The sequence below is a fragment of the Rhinoraja longicauda genome, chromosome 20, assembly GCF_053455715.1.
Source record: "Rhinoraja longicauda isolate Sanriku21f chromosome 20, sRhiLon1.1, whole genome shotgun sequence".
NCBI lineage: Eukaryota > Metazoa > Chordata > Chondrichthyes > Rajiformes > Arhynchobatidae > Rhinoraja > Rhinoraja longicauda.
Genome location: NC_135972.1, coordinates 21,685,199 through 21,703,419, shown reverse-complemented (window position 1 = coordinate 21,703,419; position 18,221 = coordinate 21,685,199). Strand labels below are relative to the sequence as shown.

The 18,221-nt window shown below is 45.1% G+C and overlaps 2 protein-coding genes across 2 annotated transcripts in view; both read left to right on the top strand.

Moving 5' to 3' along the window:
- The window catches only part of nav3 (neuron navigator 3), a 579,072-nt gene that overhangs the window by 129,672 nt on the left and 431,179 nt on the right, over nucleotides 1-18,221 (top strand). The gene's annotated exons all lie outside the window — the stretch shown is intronic.
- zdhhc17 (zDHHC palmitoyltransferase 17) overlaps nucleotides 1-18,221 on the top strand; it is a 68,228-nt gene that overhangs the window by 36,025 nt on the left and 13,982 nt on the right. Inside the window, exons 4-9 of the mRNA XM_078417157.1 lie at nucleotides 5,633-5,710; nucleotides 6,989-7,133; nucleotides 8,978-9,042; nucleotides 10,941-11,103; nucleotides 12,670-12,795; nucleotides 15,880-16,022. Coding sequence (XP_078273283.1) covers nucleotides 5,633-5,710; nucleotides 6,989-7,133; nucleotides 8,978-9,042; nucleotides 10,941-11,103; nucleotides 12,670-12,795; nucleotides 15,880-16,022 — 720 coding nt within the window. The remainder of the gene's footprint in view (nucleotides 1-5,632; nucleotides 5,711-6,988; nucleotides 7,134-8,977; nucleotides 9,043-10,940; nucleotides 11,104-12,669; nucleotides 12,796-15,879; nucleotides 16,023-18,221) is intronic.

Here is an 18,221-nt window from a genome sequence, read left to right as displayed (position 1 = left end):
AAACCCATTGAACCATTCTGAGCAGGACCCACTGCCAGTTGCTCAGCTGTCACCTTCCACAGATGATTAAAAACTATTGGAAATTGATGTCTGCTTGGTTGATTGTGATCTCCTGAACTGAAAGTGATAATTGAAGACCCTGAAGAGAAGATTTTATTTAAAAGCGGGGCACCTATTTATCTTATTGTGCAACTGATTTTGTTTGAGGCACATTTGTCACCTTTGTTGGCCATCTGCTAATCACTCCTCCTCGTATCACTTGCTATGTTTTGCTCCACTCCCACCTCTTTACCAGCTTTATCCTCCCCACTGTAATCTGAAGAGCGGTATTGACTTGAAACGCCCTCTGCCTATTCCCTCAGACGTGCTGCCTGACCAGCCAAATTTCTCCACCACTTAATTTTTGGCTTTTATTTATTTTCATTATCCCGTTCTAAATAACGTGCGTTATTGACATCTTCCTGATCTGAAGAAAATACATTACCCTGTAAGACAAGTGATGCATTCCTTCTCTTGAAAGGAATTTGTGTGACTTTGAGATTATCAAGCATCAGCTTGAGTGGTTAACAGTGCATTTGCAGTTTGCATGTTTAGCTTCAGTGAAAATGCCTTTGCACAGACATCGATCCCCTGTGTAAACTGGCCCAGCTGTCAGCAAAGAGAAGTGAAACTTGAACCAAGCCATGCTCCTGTCATCGTGTCCTCCAGAGTCTGACACAAGGTTCAGGATTCACATTATAGCCCAGATACCTGGTGCAATTGTGGCATGACGAGCAGGTGGAAATTATGTAGTGCCGTGTTGCAATTCTGTGCTTGTTCAGCTAGAACATTATCAACAAAAGCTTAGACACAAGGAAAAAAAGATGTCTCGTGTAATTGGGCCCTAACCCCTCCCCTGTATCCACCTATCACTTAAGATAGACACAAAATGCTTGAATAACTCAGTGGGTCAGGCAGCATCTCTGGAGAAAATGGATTGGTGATGGTTTGGGTAAGGCCCCTCCTTTAAACTAATTGTGGGGAGGCGGGAGGGTGGAAAGAAAGCAGGAATTTACCCCCATCCCCCTCACACAATGTCTGAAGAAGGGTTCTGACCCAAAACGTCACCTATCCATGTTCTTCAGGGATGCTGTTTGACCTGAAATTGACCCGAATTTCAGCAGAGTGAAATTCGTTTGAACTACAAATGCACAGCTGCCATATTTTGGTGCCTTTTACAAGGAAGGTCGAGTTACTCCAGCACTTTGTGTCTTTTATCAATAGAAGCTTTTCCACTCTGCTTAAGCTTCACGTATTTATTCCAACATCTGTGTGATATTTTGTTGGATATCACTGCTGCGATTTTTGTCAAGCTTTTGAAATGCAAGTTGCTAAGAGTTGTAAGCAGCAGATTAGGTATTTCTGCATCACCCTGCCAATGGGAAAGTTTAATTGAATGAAAGTCTATGAACATTTAGTTCTGTGCACAGTTTCTAGCCACTTGTGGGATAATCCTGGGTTTTGACTGGCAATTAATTATTCCTTTTATAACCATGAACACTGATGTTATAAGCTATAACACCATGCTTTTTATTATTATTATTATTATTATTTTTGCTGTTATCAAAGAGATTTGCTGAAATAGCTGGGAAGCTGAGGGAAAAAATTGTTTTACTACATAATCCAAAATTTAATTCCATGAACTTAAATAGATGGAAGAAGTGGTACAATTAGTTGTTGAAATGAAAGCAATGGTGTGCATTTTTGTGATGACTTATTTGTGATAAATTGGGTTGTGGAAACCATAAGAATAGTAGGACAAGGGTTTGTGGTTTTCAATTGTATTTTGCTGCCAGGTTTTTAGTGAGAGATATGCAAACTACCGGCTAATGTGGAGGCTAAATTGTGGCATATAAACTTACTCAACTCTTGATAGTAATTTGCAACACGCAGGGTAAGCGGCAAAACTACTGGGCACATGTGGATGTGTGCCATGTGGATTCTTAAGTTACAGTTAAAGGCCTGCCATATCTCTCCATCCTTGTTTGTCCATGAAGCACAAACCTAAGCAAAAAACAGAACGCTGGAGGAGCTCAGTGGGTCATTAGTCTGAAGAAGGTTCCGGACCCAAAACGTCATCTGTCCATTTCCTTCCACAGATGCTGCCTGACCCCCTGAGTTCCTCCAGCAGTCTATTTTTTTTATGCTCAAGATTCCAGCATCTGCAGTATCTAGTGTCTCGCAGCACAATGTTATACATGCACAGCCATATTCATTTGGTTCCCAAACAATTTCAGTACTTTCAATCCCATCTATTTTAAATTTTACTGCATTCAAAGGAAAAATTGGTATCGGTCCAACTCCGATTTAAAACTGAGCCATGTTTATTTTCAAGCCATTTATAATCATGTAAATTGGTCACATTTTCCATTCCTAAGCTGACATCTCCATCTTCTCTCTCTCTCTCTTGTCCTCTTTAGCTCATGGTTCCAAGAAATATGAATGTCTGCCTTATCTTGTGGAACAAAACTGGGCAGTATTTAAGTTGAGCTGTGATCAGAGCATTTTGCAATTTGATTATGACTCCTCTGATTTGTATTTTACTGCTTGGTTACATAGTTTGTTTTATTGCCTTAGTTCATTGAAACTATACAAGGCTTGAACATTTTCAATTCTGACCCAAGCAAGTCCTTTGGATCATTTTGAACTTGTGTTAAACGCTCCAAAGGAATTCATGGCGTGTGTGTTGCTTGTTTAGTGTTCCAATATGATAGTTTTTGGCTGTACTAGCCCTTTTATTTCCTGTTATTTTGTAATTTTTCATATTTTGCTTGTTGCTCTTTTACTTTCTGAGCCATTGGCCATTGAAGTTTGGTGTTTACTATCTATGTTTGCATCCAAGTCACCTAGTCAGCAGTCTTACCTCACCTACTCCCTCAAATCCCTATCTTTCATAAAAAGCACTATATTTTTTGCCATTGTACAAATTCTTAACCTTCACAGCTTTCAGCTTGACATGCATCACCCCAGATTTCATCGTGTGTTTTTGTAGGGCTTGTGAAAGTGCACTTGAGATGCCAAGGAGTTGATCAAGCAGCATCTTTCCTTTGTAAACCAGATTATTCACAGCCTTAGATCTTTCTTGATTTGAGGATGAGTTGCAGTGGCTTTATGTTAACTTATGCTTTCATTTAATAATGTTCAGCCTTTTTCTTTCCAGAGCCCTGTGTCTCCATCGCTCCCTACATGAGTGATTTCTGTCAATTTTAATGTATATTCTCCTCTCAATTTGGCCTCACCCTTTGTTACTCTATGATTGGTGATAGACACGACGTGCTGAAATAAGTGGGTCAGGCAGCATCTCTGGAGAAAAAGGATGGGTGGCGTTTCGGGTTGGGACCCTTCTTCAGACTATGATTGGTGGCCTTATTTTCCATTGCTAAGAGCCTCAGTTCTGGAATTCCCTTCCTAAGTCTCTCCTTTTTGAAGCATTTTAAAACCTATGTCCTTGTCGAGTCCTAACCCACTTGCTCCTCGTGCGTACGTAATTGGGATTTGTCTGATTGCATCGCTGTCAGGGTATATATTAAAAGTGAAATGTAAAGTGAAGATTATTAAATCCAATTGACTGCAATTAGAGTTATTATCGTATGGATAATTTTATATTTGCATCTTTAGTTGATTTACATTGTCCTACAGAGTATGGAAGGGAGACTGGTTGATAGATACAAAGTGCTGGAGTAACTCAGCGGGTCAGGCAGCATCTCTGGGGGAAAAAGGATGGGTGATGTTTCGGGTCAGGACCCTTCTTCAGACTGAAAGTAGAGGGGGTTGAGGGGGGGGGGGGGGGGAATGGTGTGAAGAGCTGAAGGCAAGAAAAGACCAGGACCAGCCACAAATGACCTCCGGCAGGGAGGTGCTCTGGTAGACCATTGTGGGCCTGTGAAGGTGTGAACTCACGAGGGATACAATGCTGAGAGCTGACGAGCTGTTTAAACGACTGGGGGGAGAGGAAGGGGGCCAAGGGGAGTGTAGGTAGAAGTTACTTTAAACTAGAAAATTCAATGTTCATACCGCTGGGTTGTCAGCTACCCAGGCAAAATATGAATTACTGTTCCGCCAATTTGCATGTGGCATCACTCTGGCTGATTGAATTTGTCTGCTTTAGTAGTACAAACAAAAAAATCAATCAAATAAATAAATAAATTGCCCTGCACTTCTCCTTTAAACCTTCTCTCTCTCTCTCTCCCTCCATGCAGCTGTGCCCTCTAATAATTGACAATTGAGCTATTAATGTTCATTGAGGGAGGAATAGTGTCCATAGCACCTCTGGACACTTTGTTTCCAGTACAAATAACATTTAAAAGACATTTGGGTAGGTACATGGATAGGAAATGTTGAGGGATATGGCCAAGCACAGGAAAATGGAACAAGCTTAGATGGGACTTCTTGGCTGGCATGGACGGGCTGGGCTGAAGGACCTATTTCCATGCTGCACCACCATGTCTCGTTTCACATCCCTCTTTGATGGAGTATGTCATGAAATATGCCTAAGAGCAATTAGTTTGTAAATGGTGAAAAATTATGGTGATTGTTCTTATTAATGAATCCTCTAATGAAACGAATTATCAAATTAATGTCCTGAATAGCATCAAGTGCAAAATGCATCATCTTCCACTTCTAAAAATTAGTCTCTTCAATGACTTCCGTTTTCCAGGCCCCCACTCCCTCATCTTTATCATGGATGTCCAGTCACACTCCACCTCCATCCCCCCCCCCCCCCCATCCCCAGGAAGGTCTTAAAGCCCTCCGTTTCTTCCTCGACCGCAGAACCAGCCAATTTCCTTCTACTAACACTCTCCTCCGCCTTGCAGAGCAGGTCCTTACCCTCAACAACGTCTCCTTCGACTCCTTCCACTTATTCCAAATCCAAGGCGATGCTATGGGCACTCACATGGGCCCTCGCTCTTAAGGACAGCGGAGTCAGGGGGTATGGGGAGAAGGCAGGAACGGGGTACTGATTGAGAATGATCAGCCATGATCACATTGAATGGCGGTGCTGGTTCGAAGGGCCGAATGGCCTCCTTCTGCATGTATTGTCTATTGTTCCAGGCGTACACTGGCCCTATCCCCAAACTCTACCTCCGCTACATTGACGACTGCATCGGTGCTACCTCCTGCACCCACGCAGAACTCACTGACCATCAATTTCACCACTAATTTCCATCCTGCACTCAAATTCACTTGGACCATCTCCGACATCTCCCTTTTCTGGATCTCACCGTCTCCATCACAGGAGGCAGACTATTGAACTACTCCAAACCCACTGATTCCCATAGCTATCTAGACTACACTTCTTCCCACCTTGCTTCGTGTAAGGACTCTATCCCCTACTCCCAATTCCTCCGTCTACGCCGCATCTGCGCCCAGGATATGGTTTTCCATATTAGATCATTGGCGTCTCAACCCGAAAAGTCACCCATTCCTTCTCTCCAGAGATGCTGCCTGTCCCGCTGTGTTACTCCAGCATTTTGTGTCTCGTCAATATTTAATGTGTTTCAACTATTGTTCATAAGTTGGATGGGTCAAGATGCTTGGGTGAATGTTTCTCTGATGTCCTGTTAATGGATTCATTGTTTATTTTTTAATTCAGATACTATATTTCAAAGGGTGCACTTGTGGATCAGCTGGGAGGAGACCTGAATTCTACCCCTCTCCACTGGGCAACGAGGTAACACTTCGCATGGTTTCATATGTCCTTGGAGAGCTAATCCTGAGCTATTGGTGTGCCAGGGTACATTAGAGTCCATGCCACCTCCTGCAACCAAAGGCACAACCAGCTCAGATCAATCTGAAACATAGCGTAAAGGGTTTCAAGGTTTCAAGTTCAGTTTATTGACACATGTACCAATTAAGATACAGTGAAATTTGAGTTACCATACAGCCATACTAAGTGAAAAGCAACTAGACAAACAGCCACATAAAATAAAAGTTAACATAAACATCCACCTCAGCGGCTCCCCACATTCCTCACTGTGATGGAAGGTAATAAAGTCCAATCTTCTCCCTCTTTATTCTCCCGCGGTTGGGGCTGTCAAACCATCCGCAGTTGGGGTGATCAAAGCTCCCGCAGCCGGCGATCCGAAGCCCTCGAGTTGGGGCGATCGAAACTCCCACGTCGGGACAGTTGAAACTCTCCGCAGCTTGGAGTTCCCGAATCGGTCTCTGACCAGGGACCTCGGGCTCCACGATGTTGGTCCACAGGCCCGCGATTGGAGCTCTCCACAGTCAATCCCCGGCAAAGGGATCGCAAGCTCCACGGTGGTAAGTCCACGCCCGCTGTTGAAGCGCCGGGTCGGTCTCCAGGAAAGGCCGCGCCACTCCATGATGTTCGGCCGCAGTGGGGACGGAGATACGATACGGAAAAAAATCGCATCTCCGTCGAGGTAAGAGATTGAAAAAAGTTTCCCCCAGCCAGCCCCCCCACCCCCCACATAACACAAACCAAGGAACACTAAAACATATTCTTCAACACATACTTAAAATAACAAAACAGAAGAAAGGATAGACAGACTGTTGGCGAGGCAGCCATTGTTGGCACCACCAAAAACTTAAAACAAGAATCCCATCATCAATCCAAACATAACCTGAGTCCAAGTTTAAAAAAAATAAGTAAAATACAAAATGCTGGAGTAACTCAGTGTATCAGGCAGCATCTCTGAAGAATAGGGATTAGTGACGCTTTGGGTCAGGACCCTTCTCCAGAAATGCTGCCTGACCCACTCAGTCACACATTTGGCCATACAGGTCCTTAAATGTGCCCTGGAATCCACGTGGAGCTGCATAACTCCTTATTGGCATATTTATTCTGACAATTCTCTTGCGGATATTAATGAACCGTGGTGGGGTATCAAGGCAAATGTTTTATGGAGGAATAAGAAATCTTATGGCAAGTTCTTGGCAATGCTTCATCATATTTATGTCAACTATTCTGTTGTGCTCCCTCTAGGCAGGGCCACTTGTCCATGGTTGTGCACCTCATGAAGTATGGGGCAGAGCCCTCATTGATTGATGGGGAAGGTTGTAGCTGTATCCACCTGGCTGCCCAGTTTGGGCATACATCTATTGTCGCGTACCTGATCGCAAAAGGGCAGGTAAATATTTAGCTTACTTTTAAACATAGCTCTGCGCAGCACAAGTACTCAGTGTTGGGAGTTAACAGCATCACACTGCCACCTTAGATAATAGCGCTCACCATTACTGGTGTACTTCTTTAGCCAAGAAAGACAGAGGCAACAATTGGCGCAAACAAAAAGCAGATGCCATAAATCAGAGGCAAAAAGTAAGATGTTGCAAACAATTATGTTGTCAAGCAGCCTCTGTCGGGTGAGTAATGGTGTGCGCGTCAGGTCAAGGACTCTTCATCAAGGTGGCACAGGTGGTAGAGCTGCTGCCTCACAGCACCAGAGACTCGGGTTCAATCCTGACTACAGGTGCTGTCTGTATGGTTTCCCTGTGACCGCATGGGTTTACTCCATTACTCCAGTTGCACTGGTTTCCTCCCAAAATCCCATGGATGTGCAGGTTTCTAAGTTAATCGGCATCTATAATGTACATAAATGGAACTAGTGTGCAGGGAATGGATGAAAAAGTAGGATGTTAGAACTAGTGTGAACAGGTGATTGATGGTCAGCATGGATTCAGTGAGCCGATGGGCCTGTTTCCGTGCTGAATCTGAACTAAACTGGAAAAGTGAAAAAAACAAGAACTTTTAAGTTGTAGACAGGAGATGGTGAGAACCGAGGAGACATCTTGGCACAAGTAAGGTGATAAGTGGAAAGGGGGGGGGGGAGGGAGGTTGATGGGCAGATGATGGGGAATGGAAAGTAACTGAGGGCCTGGGGAAGGGGCCGGGTGGAAGGGTGCAGGGAGGGGGAAGGTGGGTTTGGAAGCGTGAGAGGACCTGGGTTGATCATTAGAGAGAAAGATCCACGAGGTGTGGGTTATGTATGTGCCTTTGGGTTCTAGACTGCCCAGGCAGAATATAGGGTGTTTTTCGTTTCATCTGCGTTCAGCCTCATCTTGGCAGTGGAAAAGGCTGAGGACACAGGTCGATGTGGGAATGTGCAGGGGAGGTGAATCGGCCTGCATTCGGGAGGTCAGGACGGCCATTGTAAACAGAAAGCAGGTGCTCGGCAAAGCAACAGCCTGGTTTACGCTTGTCCATTCTATCCGGTGATCCCGATGTGGCCTCTACATCAGCGAGACAAACAGTTGACGAGCCAACGTGAAAATATAATATGCAGAGGGGAAGAAATAGTTAAAGATGAAAAACAAAAAGATGTTGCAAGCGATAAAGGAAATGACTCAAAAAGGAAACTAAGCTCACGGCTATTGCACAATAGACATGCTGTTCAAAAGAAACCACCTTAAGGAAATATTGTGCTTTGGTTATTTTTTTATGCCCCTATGTTGGGTAACCAATGGCTCCCAGCATACCTGGTGTTACAGAGTTTTATTGATTTGAGTCAAGACTGTTTTATTACTCTGATTTAAGATAGAGAGTTTAAGATACAGGACGTATCTTAAAGTACTTAAGATACAGAATGCAGAATATAGTTAGAAAAGAGATTTACAAAAGATTAGAGTGATTGTGTGGGATGATAGTCAATCCTTCTCTGGGAAGAGCACAAACAGTTGCCGCTCTCTGCTCTCCAGCACCATCTGCTGGTACAGTATATTTCCTGCAGCAAACCTGACCAGTTCTGACGCAAAGAAAGCAAGGAAGTTACCTGAAGTTGTGGAATTCAATATTGACCCCAATGGTTCCCATGAGGGGAATTCTAAGCACTGAATCATGGTTCAAATTGGGACAGTTTTCTTCAGAGTTCTGGAGGTTGGATATGTGTCATTATGGAAATTCTAGCTGCTGAAATGTTGAGTGATTAGCAGTAACAATGTAATATTTTGATTTAACCTTCTTTTGACTTTCTTTCAGGATGTTGACATGATGGACCAGAACGGAATGACGCCGTTGATGTGGGCTGCTTATAGAACGCACAGGTTAGAACGGTCTCAGCTCACCAACATCCTGCTCTTTTGCTTCAATGGCTCCCACTTCACTGCAAAACCGTTTACATTAAGTATGGTGGCCATTTTGTAGTATATTCCATATGGTGTCCTCTTCATGTTCCACTAACTCAGGTTACCAACTGGAATATACTTCCCGAATGGGGTTGAGTAGATTTACTGATAGCTTTCTAAAGGTTTAACCATGAAATGGCCATAAAATCCCATTCATGCCATAATACCTTTCAGTTTTAGTGTGGAAATAGGCTCTTCGGCCCACGGAGTCTGTGCCAACCAGCCATGGCCCATACACTAGTTCTTTCCCACACACTAGGAACAATTTACAGAAGCCAATTAATCTACAAACCTGCACGTCTTTAGAATGTGGGAGGAAACCGGAGAACCCGGAGAAAATTCACGCGGTTGCAGGGGGAACGTACGAACTCTGTACAGACAGCGCCCGTAGCCAGGATCGAACCGGGTCTCCAGTGCTGTAAGGCAACAGTGTGTCGCCCTTAACATCTTTCACAAAAGCAAATCTGTCATTTTGCCCCATAATGTCGCTCTCAATCCATCTAGGTGTTGAGTCTTTAACATCTTAAAGGCAATGAAGGATGGACACTGAATGCCATCTAGAATGGGCAGCACAGTGGCGCAGCGGTAGAGTTACTGCCTTCCAGCGCCAGAGACCTGAGTTCGATCCTGATTATAGGTGCTGTTGGTACAGCGTTTGTATGTTCTCCCAGTGACCGTGTGGGTTTTCTCACTTTTCTACAGGTTTGTAGGTTAATTGGCTTTGGTAAAAAATTGTAAATTGTCCCTCTTGTGGAGGATAGTGCCAGTGTATGGCATGATCACTGGCTGGCTCTAACTCTGAGCTGAAGAGTCTGTTTCTGCACTGTATCTCTAAAGTTTAAAGTTAATGTTTTGGCAGTTCACTTGAAGCCGTCCACCAGAAGAGGCATCCCTCAGCCTTTGCCCATTGTAAATGATAGCTGGGTGTCATGGAGATACCTATGCTTCCAAGAGGTGTAATGTATCATTAATCATTAAAGTATCATTAATAACGTATCATTGAAGATCTGGGCTGTCCTTATTTGAACTTGTTTCACTTTTCCTTCAATGTTGGAGCAGTATCTTGGAATCTCATTCTTCTTCTCTTGTTAACGAGAGGTAGGCAAATAAAGTTCCCGGGAACAGTCCATCTCAGGCACTTTGGCCAAGCAATAAAGGCTGGCCTAGGCAAGCAAATCCCATCTACTGTGCATTCTCTTTCATTGTAAAGTATATTCTCCTTCCCAACCTCTTTCCAGAGCACTTGACAGAGTTAACTCATCTATTAATTGTTTTTATTGTAAATTAATGACATCTATTACACTAGATGTTCTCAACATATCACCTTTTAGCAAATTTCTGTGCAAAGACCCAGCAGCCAACAGAGCATGGATGTGAAAGGAACTGCAGATGCTGGAATCTTGAGCGAAATACAAAATGCTGGAGTAACTCAGTCAGGCAGCATCGATGGGTCAGAATGGACAGACGACCTTTCGGGTTGAGACCCTTCAGACGCGAGGGTCCAGATCTGAAACGTTGCCTATCCAAGTCCTCCCAGAGATGCTGCCTGACCCACTGAGTTACTCCAGCACTTTGTGTTTTACCCAATGTAACATGTTCTGTGCCTAAAATGTGCTTTCTTTTTTTGAAGTGTTCTACACGATCAGTAAGTAGAACCTTCGTAATTTCTGAACACTAGACTAGAACTGACGCTTAAACCATACTGAGTAATTATGGGTCTGCACTTTTCAGAGACTTGATTTGCCTGGTTTCATTTTACTGGAGCTGATAACTGGACTGAATGAACCAGTGACATTATCATTGTTACTGCGTTTCAGTGTGGACCCAACAAGACTGCTGCTCACATTCAACGTATCGGTGAATCTTGGGGACAAGTACCACAAGAACTCGGCATTGCACTGGGCAGTGCTGGCAGGAAACACCACTGTGATCAGTTTGCTGCTAGAAGCTGGCGCTAATGTAGACTCTCAGAATACCAAGGTATGTTTTTATTTCATTTTGCACGTTAAAGTCATGTTTGGAAATAATTCACAGATATATCTTGGATGTCAGTCATTGCTCACAGTGGAAATTGGCGTCATCTGCCACAAAGGATATCAGTTTAATGATCTGTAAATGATATTGAAATATGCAATGGGCAGCCCACTGGCTCAGCTGGTCACAGCGCCAGCGACCCGGGTTCCACCCTGACCTGTGACCTTGCTGTCTGTAATTCAGCGGGTCAGGCAGCATCTCTGGAGAGAAGGAACGGGTGATGTTTCGGGTCGAGACCCTTCTTCAGTCCATGGCAGTTTGCAATAAAGAGATCCAGAGAGGGTAGAAGGCCGTTCTGGGGAGTCCAAGAGGAGGGGGACTGGTGGAGAAGGGGTCATCACTGAGTGGTGAGGACTCCATCCCATAGAAAAAGGCACGGAGGCGGCGGACAAAAAGCTCTACGTCGTGGCGGACCCGGAACACGTTGAGGTGGGGGCGGAGGGCAACAATGGTGAGGCCTCTGTTGAGGACAGACCGTTCCATATCGGAAAAGGGGAGGTAAAGGGGGATGGTGAAGATACGACAAGGGTAGTGGTTGGGGTCAGAGGAGGGTCGGGGAGTGGACAAAGGCCGAGGCTAGATGTAGTAGAGATATGGGTCGGGCTGGAGTAGAGATATGGGTCGGCACAGCAGCATGGGTGGCCCTAGGGAGACAGTGGAGGTCGGCACAGCAGCAGCGGTGGCCCCAGGGAGGTGGTGAGAGTTGACGACAACAGCGGTGGCCCCAGGGAGGCGTGAGAGTCGGCGGACAAGGCGGTTTCGGTGGTCCAGGCCTGTGTTCGGCCGGGAAGGTGGTGAAGGTCGGCGAGGCGGTGGATGTTGGTGCTGCTACTCGTGGCGGCAATCTCGGCCTTGTGGTGTTCGGGCAGGCGGCGTGGTCCAGCGGTGGAGCTGCGGGCAGTCGAGGAGTGTCGATGGAGGGACTGGTCTGGAGGCGGGCAAGCTTGTGATCCATAGTCCAGGTAGGCAAGGAAGCGTTTGTTGAGGGTGTGGATCTGGCGTCAAATGAAGTACAGCGAGGAACAGATTTTTTGCAAACTTGGTCGTGCTTTCTGGGTTAAAATGCTTACAGTTCTCTTTATATCGTTATGGTTAAAATAGTTGTATTAATGACTCAATTGATGCAAATATTGAAAAGCTGTGGGGCGGTACTATGGCGCAGTGGTAGAGTTGTTGCCTTACAGCACCAAAGACCAGGGTTCAATCCTGACTGTGGGTGCTGTCTGTATGGAGTTGTACATTCTCCCCGTGGACATGTTGGTTTTCCATTTGATGCTCCTGGTTTCCTCCTACATTTCGAAGACTTGCAGGTTTGCATGTTAATTGGCCTCTGTAAATTGTCCCTAGGTGTAGGATAGAACGAGTGTACAGCTGATTATTGGTCGGCGTGGACTCGGTGGGCCAAAGGGGCTGTTTCCGCACTGTATCTTTAACTAAATAACTAAAATCAAGTATTAATGGAAGTGCCAGGATGCCCTGGTATTTGCTACTGTTAATTTTCTCTTTTCCTAGGGTGAAACGCCATTAGATCTTGCTAAACAGCGGAAAAATGTTTGGATGATTAGTCATTTACAAGAAGCCAGGCAGGCAAAAGGCTTTGACAGCCCTTCATTCCTCAAGAGGCTGAAAGCAGACAAGGTGAGCAGTTCATGACCCAGTAACATAAGGGCTTTGCAACTGGATAATGCAGCATTAAAATCATCTGTTTTAAGTGTTGATGTAGTGATTAGAGTGCTGGAGAGAACTACCCTGGTCTCACAATTGGTGCAGCTGGTTTCCTTGAATGGGCCTGAGAGAGACACCCTTGGTTTGTAAATGCAAGTAAATGTAGCTGTCTGTTTGTGGAAATTGTACATTCTCACTTAGCATTTATGATTCAGATTCCTCCTGCATCCCAAAGATGTGTGGGGTTGGTCAGTTGGTTAGTTGGTTGATACAAAGCAAGTGGGTGGTAGGTGAATCAGTGGAGTTGATGGGCACGTGAGAGAGAATGGATTACAGGGAAATAAGTGGGTAAATGAAGTGCACAAAGTGCTGGAGTACCTCAGCAAATCAGGCAGCATCTCCGGAAAAGGTGGATGGGTGACGTTTCAGGTCGAGACCCTTCTGCAAGTGGGTAAATGAAATTGTTCTGAAGTCATCCTTGATTGAATGGGCCGAACGACCATCTCCAATGCAGTGAGGAAGTGTGTGAGAAAAGTATATTGCACAAACAATATCTTATGACATCTTTAACATCCTATGAGTCAGAGCGTTTTATTGTCATATGTCCTGAAATGAAACAATGAAGTTCTTATTTGCAGCAGCACAACAGGTTTGTAATGATTCACAAAATGTTGGAGTAACTCAGCAGGTCAGGCAGCATCTCAGGAGAGAAGGAATGGGTGACGTTTTGGGTCGAGACTGATGTCAGGGGGGCGGGACAAAGGAAGGATATAGGTGGAGGCAGGAAGATAGAGGGAGAACTGGGAAGGGGGAGGGGAAGAGAGGGACAGAGGAACTATCTAAAGTTGGAGAAGTCGATGTTCATACCGCTGGGCTGCAAGCTGCCCAAGCGAAATATGAGGTGCTGTTCCTCCAATTTCCGGTGGGCCTCACTATGGCACTGGAGGAGGCCCATGACAGAAAGGTCAGACTGGGAGTGGGAGGGGGAGTTGAAGTGCTCAGCCACCGGGAGATCAGGTTGGTTAAGGCGGACTGAGCGAAGGTGTTGAGTGAAACGATCGCCGAGCCTGCGTTTGGTTTCGCCGATGTAAAGAGGTTGACATCTAGAGCAGCGGATACAATAGATGAGGTTGGAGGAGGTGCAGGTGAACCTCTGTCTCACCTGGAAAGACTGTTTGGGTCCTTGGATGGAATTGAGGGGGGAGGTAAAGGGACAGGTGTTGCATCTCCTGCGGTTGCAGGGGAAAGTGCCCGGGTATGGGGTGGTTTGGGTAGGAAGGGACGAGTGGACCAGGAACGGAGGGAACGGTCTCTGCCGAACGCAGAGAGGGGAGGGGATGGGAAGATATGGCCAGTGGTGGGGTCCCGTTGTAGGTGACGGAAATGTTGGCGGATGATATGTTGGATACGCTGGCTGGTGGGGTGGAAGGTGAGAACGAGGGGGATTCTGTCCTTGTTACGAATGGGGGGAGGAGGTGCAAGAGAGGAGCTGCGGGATGTAGAAGGGACCCTAGTGAGAGCCTCATCTATAATGGAAGAGGGGAAGCCCCGTTTCCTGAAGAATGAGGACATCTCTGATGCCCTAGTGTGAAACACATCATCCCGGGCGCAGATGCGGCGTAGACGGAGGAATCGGGAGTAGGGGATAGACTTTTTGCAGGAGACAGGGTGGGAAGAAGTGTAGTCCAGATAGCTGTGTGAGTCAGTGGGTTTATAGTAAATGTCAGTCGCTAGTCTGTCTCCTGTGATGGAGATGGTGAGGTCCAGAAACGGGAGGGTGATGTCGGAGATAGTCCAAGTATATTTAAGGGCAGGATGGAAATTGGAAGTGAAGTGTATGAAGTCAGTGAGTTCTGAATGGGTACAAGAGGTAGCACCAATGCAGTCATCGATGTAGCGGAGGTAGAGTTCGGGGTTGGGGCCAGTATACGTCCGGAACAGGGATTGTTCGACGTACCCGACAAAGAGGCAGGCATAGCTAGGGCCCATGCGAGTGCCCATAGCTACGCCTCTGGTTTGGAGGAAGTGGGAGGAGTCAAAGGAGAAGTTGTTGAGGGTAAGAACCACTCAGTAGATACTAAAATAAAAGTCAAAAGTTCAATAAATTTTAAAAAACAATATAGTTCAAAAAGAAATACGAAGCCCGAAATCCCTAATGCCGCCTAGGCAGTTTGTATTTCAGAGTTTACTTAGAATTTGTAGTGCATAAGCATGATGGTTGTTGGGAAGAAGTCATTCCTGAATGGGGATATTACAGCGACACAATGCTGAGATCATGTACTGTTCAGACTGAGCTCCACTAACAACTGTACATATATCACTTTTCTAGGAATTTAAAAAAAAAATGTTATCAAAAAATAAGCATGTAAACCGTTTTATAAACAAAACTTGGTTTGGGTATTGTCTCGTTACATTGCGAATAAATATTCAGAGAGTTTAGGAATAAGTTCATAGGTTCTTGGGGCAGAATTAGGCCATCCGGCCCATCGGGTCTACTCTGTCCTTCCATCGTGGCTGATCTATCTTTCCCTCTCAACCCCATTCTCCTGCCTCCTCCCCAAAACCTTTGACACCCTTACTAATCAAGTGCTAATCAACTTAATCAGTGAAGTTTCTGAAGTGGTGAGGATAAGCTTCTGTAGTTGAAACTAACTTTGGTGTAATCAGGAAATGTGTGAATGCTTTGTTTTGTGTACAATGGCAGTATTAGCCTCAAAGTTGGCTGGCTTACTTTCCATGGGACTCTACTAAATTGTAACTGGGCATTTTTCAGATGAGGCTAAAACGTTTTCATTGGCACATACAAATGCTGGAAGAGTAACAAAAATCTTTGGTTTAAATTCAACATCTTTGGAATATAATGTGTCTGTCAGCATGAAGTATTTTAGTTGGAGCCCTGAGTTCTTTGATTCCATGGTCTTTTGTTCCATACTGATGGCTGTGCCAAAAGTATAATGTTTTTAGCTTTACTAAATTTGGAACTGGTCCCGGGGAAGTTTTTTTGTACCATGTTTGGGAGTTGGCTAATTCTAACTTCCATTCTTTTTTTATCAACAGGAATTTCGTCAGAAGGTGATGTTGGGGACTCCGTTTTTGGTGATCTGGTTGGTGGGATTCATAGCTGACCTCGACATTGACTCCTGGCTTCTAAAAGGGTTAATGTACGGAGGAATGTGGGCGTTTGTGCAGTTCCTTTCAAAGTAAGTGATTTAAGGACAACATGCCATTGTTGTGCTGTAGTTTTTTCATTTATTTTGCCTGCCCCAATCCCTCCACAGTTCTCAGAAAACATAAACTATTGAAACCTCTGCATGAAACGGTCATGACCCCAGATCTAGACTTTACAGTTACAGTGTGGAAACAGGCCCTGCAGCCCACCGGGTTTGTGCCGATCAGCGATCCCCGTACACTAACGCTATCCTATACACTCGCGACAATATACAATATTTACCAAAGCAAATTAACCTACAAACCTGTACGTCTTTGGAACATGGGAGGAAACGAGCACCGGGTGAAAACCCACTCAGTTACAGGGAAAACGTACAAACTCTGTACAGATAGCACCTGTAATCAAGATCGAATCAGGATCACTGTAAGGCAGCAACCCCTCCACAGTTCCTGCACAGTTCTCAGAAAACATAAACTATTGATACCATCATGACACCAGATTTAAACTTTAGAGATACAGCGTGGAAACAGGCCCTTCGGTCCACCGAGGCCGTGCTGACCAGTGATCACCGATCACCCCGTACACTAGCACTATCCTACACACTAGGGACAATTTACAGAAGCCAATTAAATACAAACTTGTATGTCTTTGAAATGTGGGAGGAAACTGGAGCTCCCGGGAAAAACCCACGCAGTCACGGGGAGAAGGTGCAAACGCCATACAGGCAGCACCCGTAGTCAGGATCGAACTCAGCACTCTGGCGCTGCAAGGCTGCACCTCTACCGCTGCGCCACTGTGATGACCTCCTACTGTTTCTTATGTAGATGCAGAAGGAGGTCCTTTGTCCTTCTGTACTATCTTAAGTTGCCGTTCAGGTTAAGGCTGAGTTTGCATAGAACATAAAGTGCTGGAGTAACTCAGCAGGTCAGACAGCATCTCTGAAGGACATGGATAGATGACATATCAAATCGTGACCATTTTCAGACTTGTATCTACACAAGGCTGATCTTGTATGTCAGGTCAACTTTCCTGCTTGATCTCTACATCTTCTAATGCTCATACTACCCAAACATATGCTGTGCAGCTTTTCCCAGAAAGAGGAACCACATTATATTTCATATTTGGTACATCACATGCAGTCTATTGATTCACTTATGGCTCAACAGGCACATTGCAAGAATTACTTCTCAATTTAAACTTGAAGTGTTATTTAAGCATCTGTCAGTCAGCAATGTAAATTACATTACTGAGATATCTGGTTGAGAGGAGCTGACAGAGCACTGTGGTCACAGTGCAAGGAAGGAATGTTTGCCAGCAGGTGGCAGTCTTGGGGGAGTCAATAGACAATAGGTGCAGGAGGAGGCCATTCAGCCCTTCGAGCCAGCACCGCCATTCAATGTGATCATGGCTGATCATTCTCAATCAGTACCCCGTTCCTGCCTTCTCCCCATACCCCCTGACTCCGCTATCCTTAAGAGCTCTATCTAGCTCTCTCTTGAATGCATTCAGAGAATTGGCCTCCACTGCCTTCTGAGGCAGAGAATTCCACAGATTCACAACTCTCTGACTGAAAAAGTTTTTCCTCATCTCAGTTCTAAATGGCCTACCCATTATTCGTAAACTGTGGCCCCTTGTTCTGGACTCCCCCTACATTGGGAACATGTTTCCTGCCTCTAAGGTGTCCAACCCTTAATAATCTTATACGTTTCAATAAGATCCCCTCTCATCCTTCTAAATTCCAGTGTATACAAGCCTAGTCACTCCAGTCTTTCAACATATGACAGTCCCGCCATTCCGGGAATTAACCTAGTAAACTACGCTGCACTCAATAGCAAGAATATCCTTCCTCAAATTTGGAGACCAAAACTGCACACAGTACTCCAGGTGTGGTCTCACTAGGGCCCTGTACAACTGCAGAAGGATCTCTTTGCTCCTATACTCAACTCCCCTTGTTGTGAAGGCCAACATTCCATTGGCTTTCTTCACTGCCTGCTGTACCTGCATGCTTCCTTTCAGTGACTGATGCACTGGGACACCCAGATAGGGACTGGAATTTGGTAAATAGAGAATTAAATAGCCAGAGTGCATAGAACATAAAACAGTATAGCACAGGAACAAGCTCTCCGGCTCACAATCTCTATGCCAAACATGATGCCAAGATAAATTAATCTCTGAAAAAGACACAAAGTGCTGGAGTAAAAAAAATAGCATCTCTGGATAACATGGATAG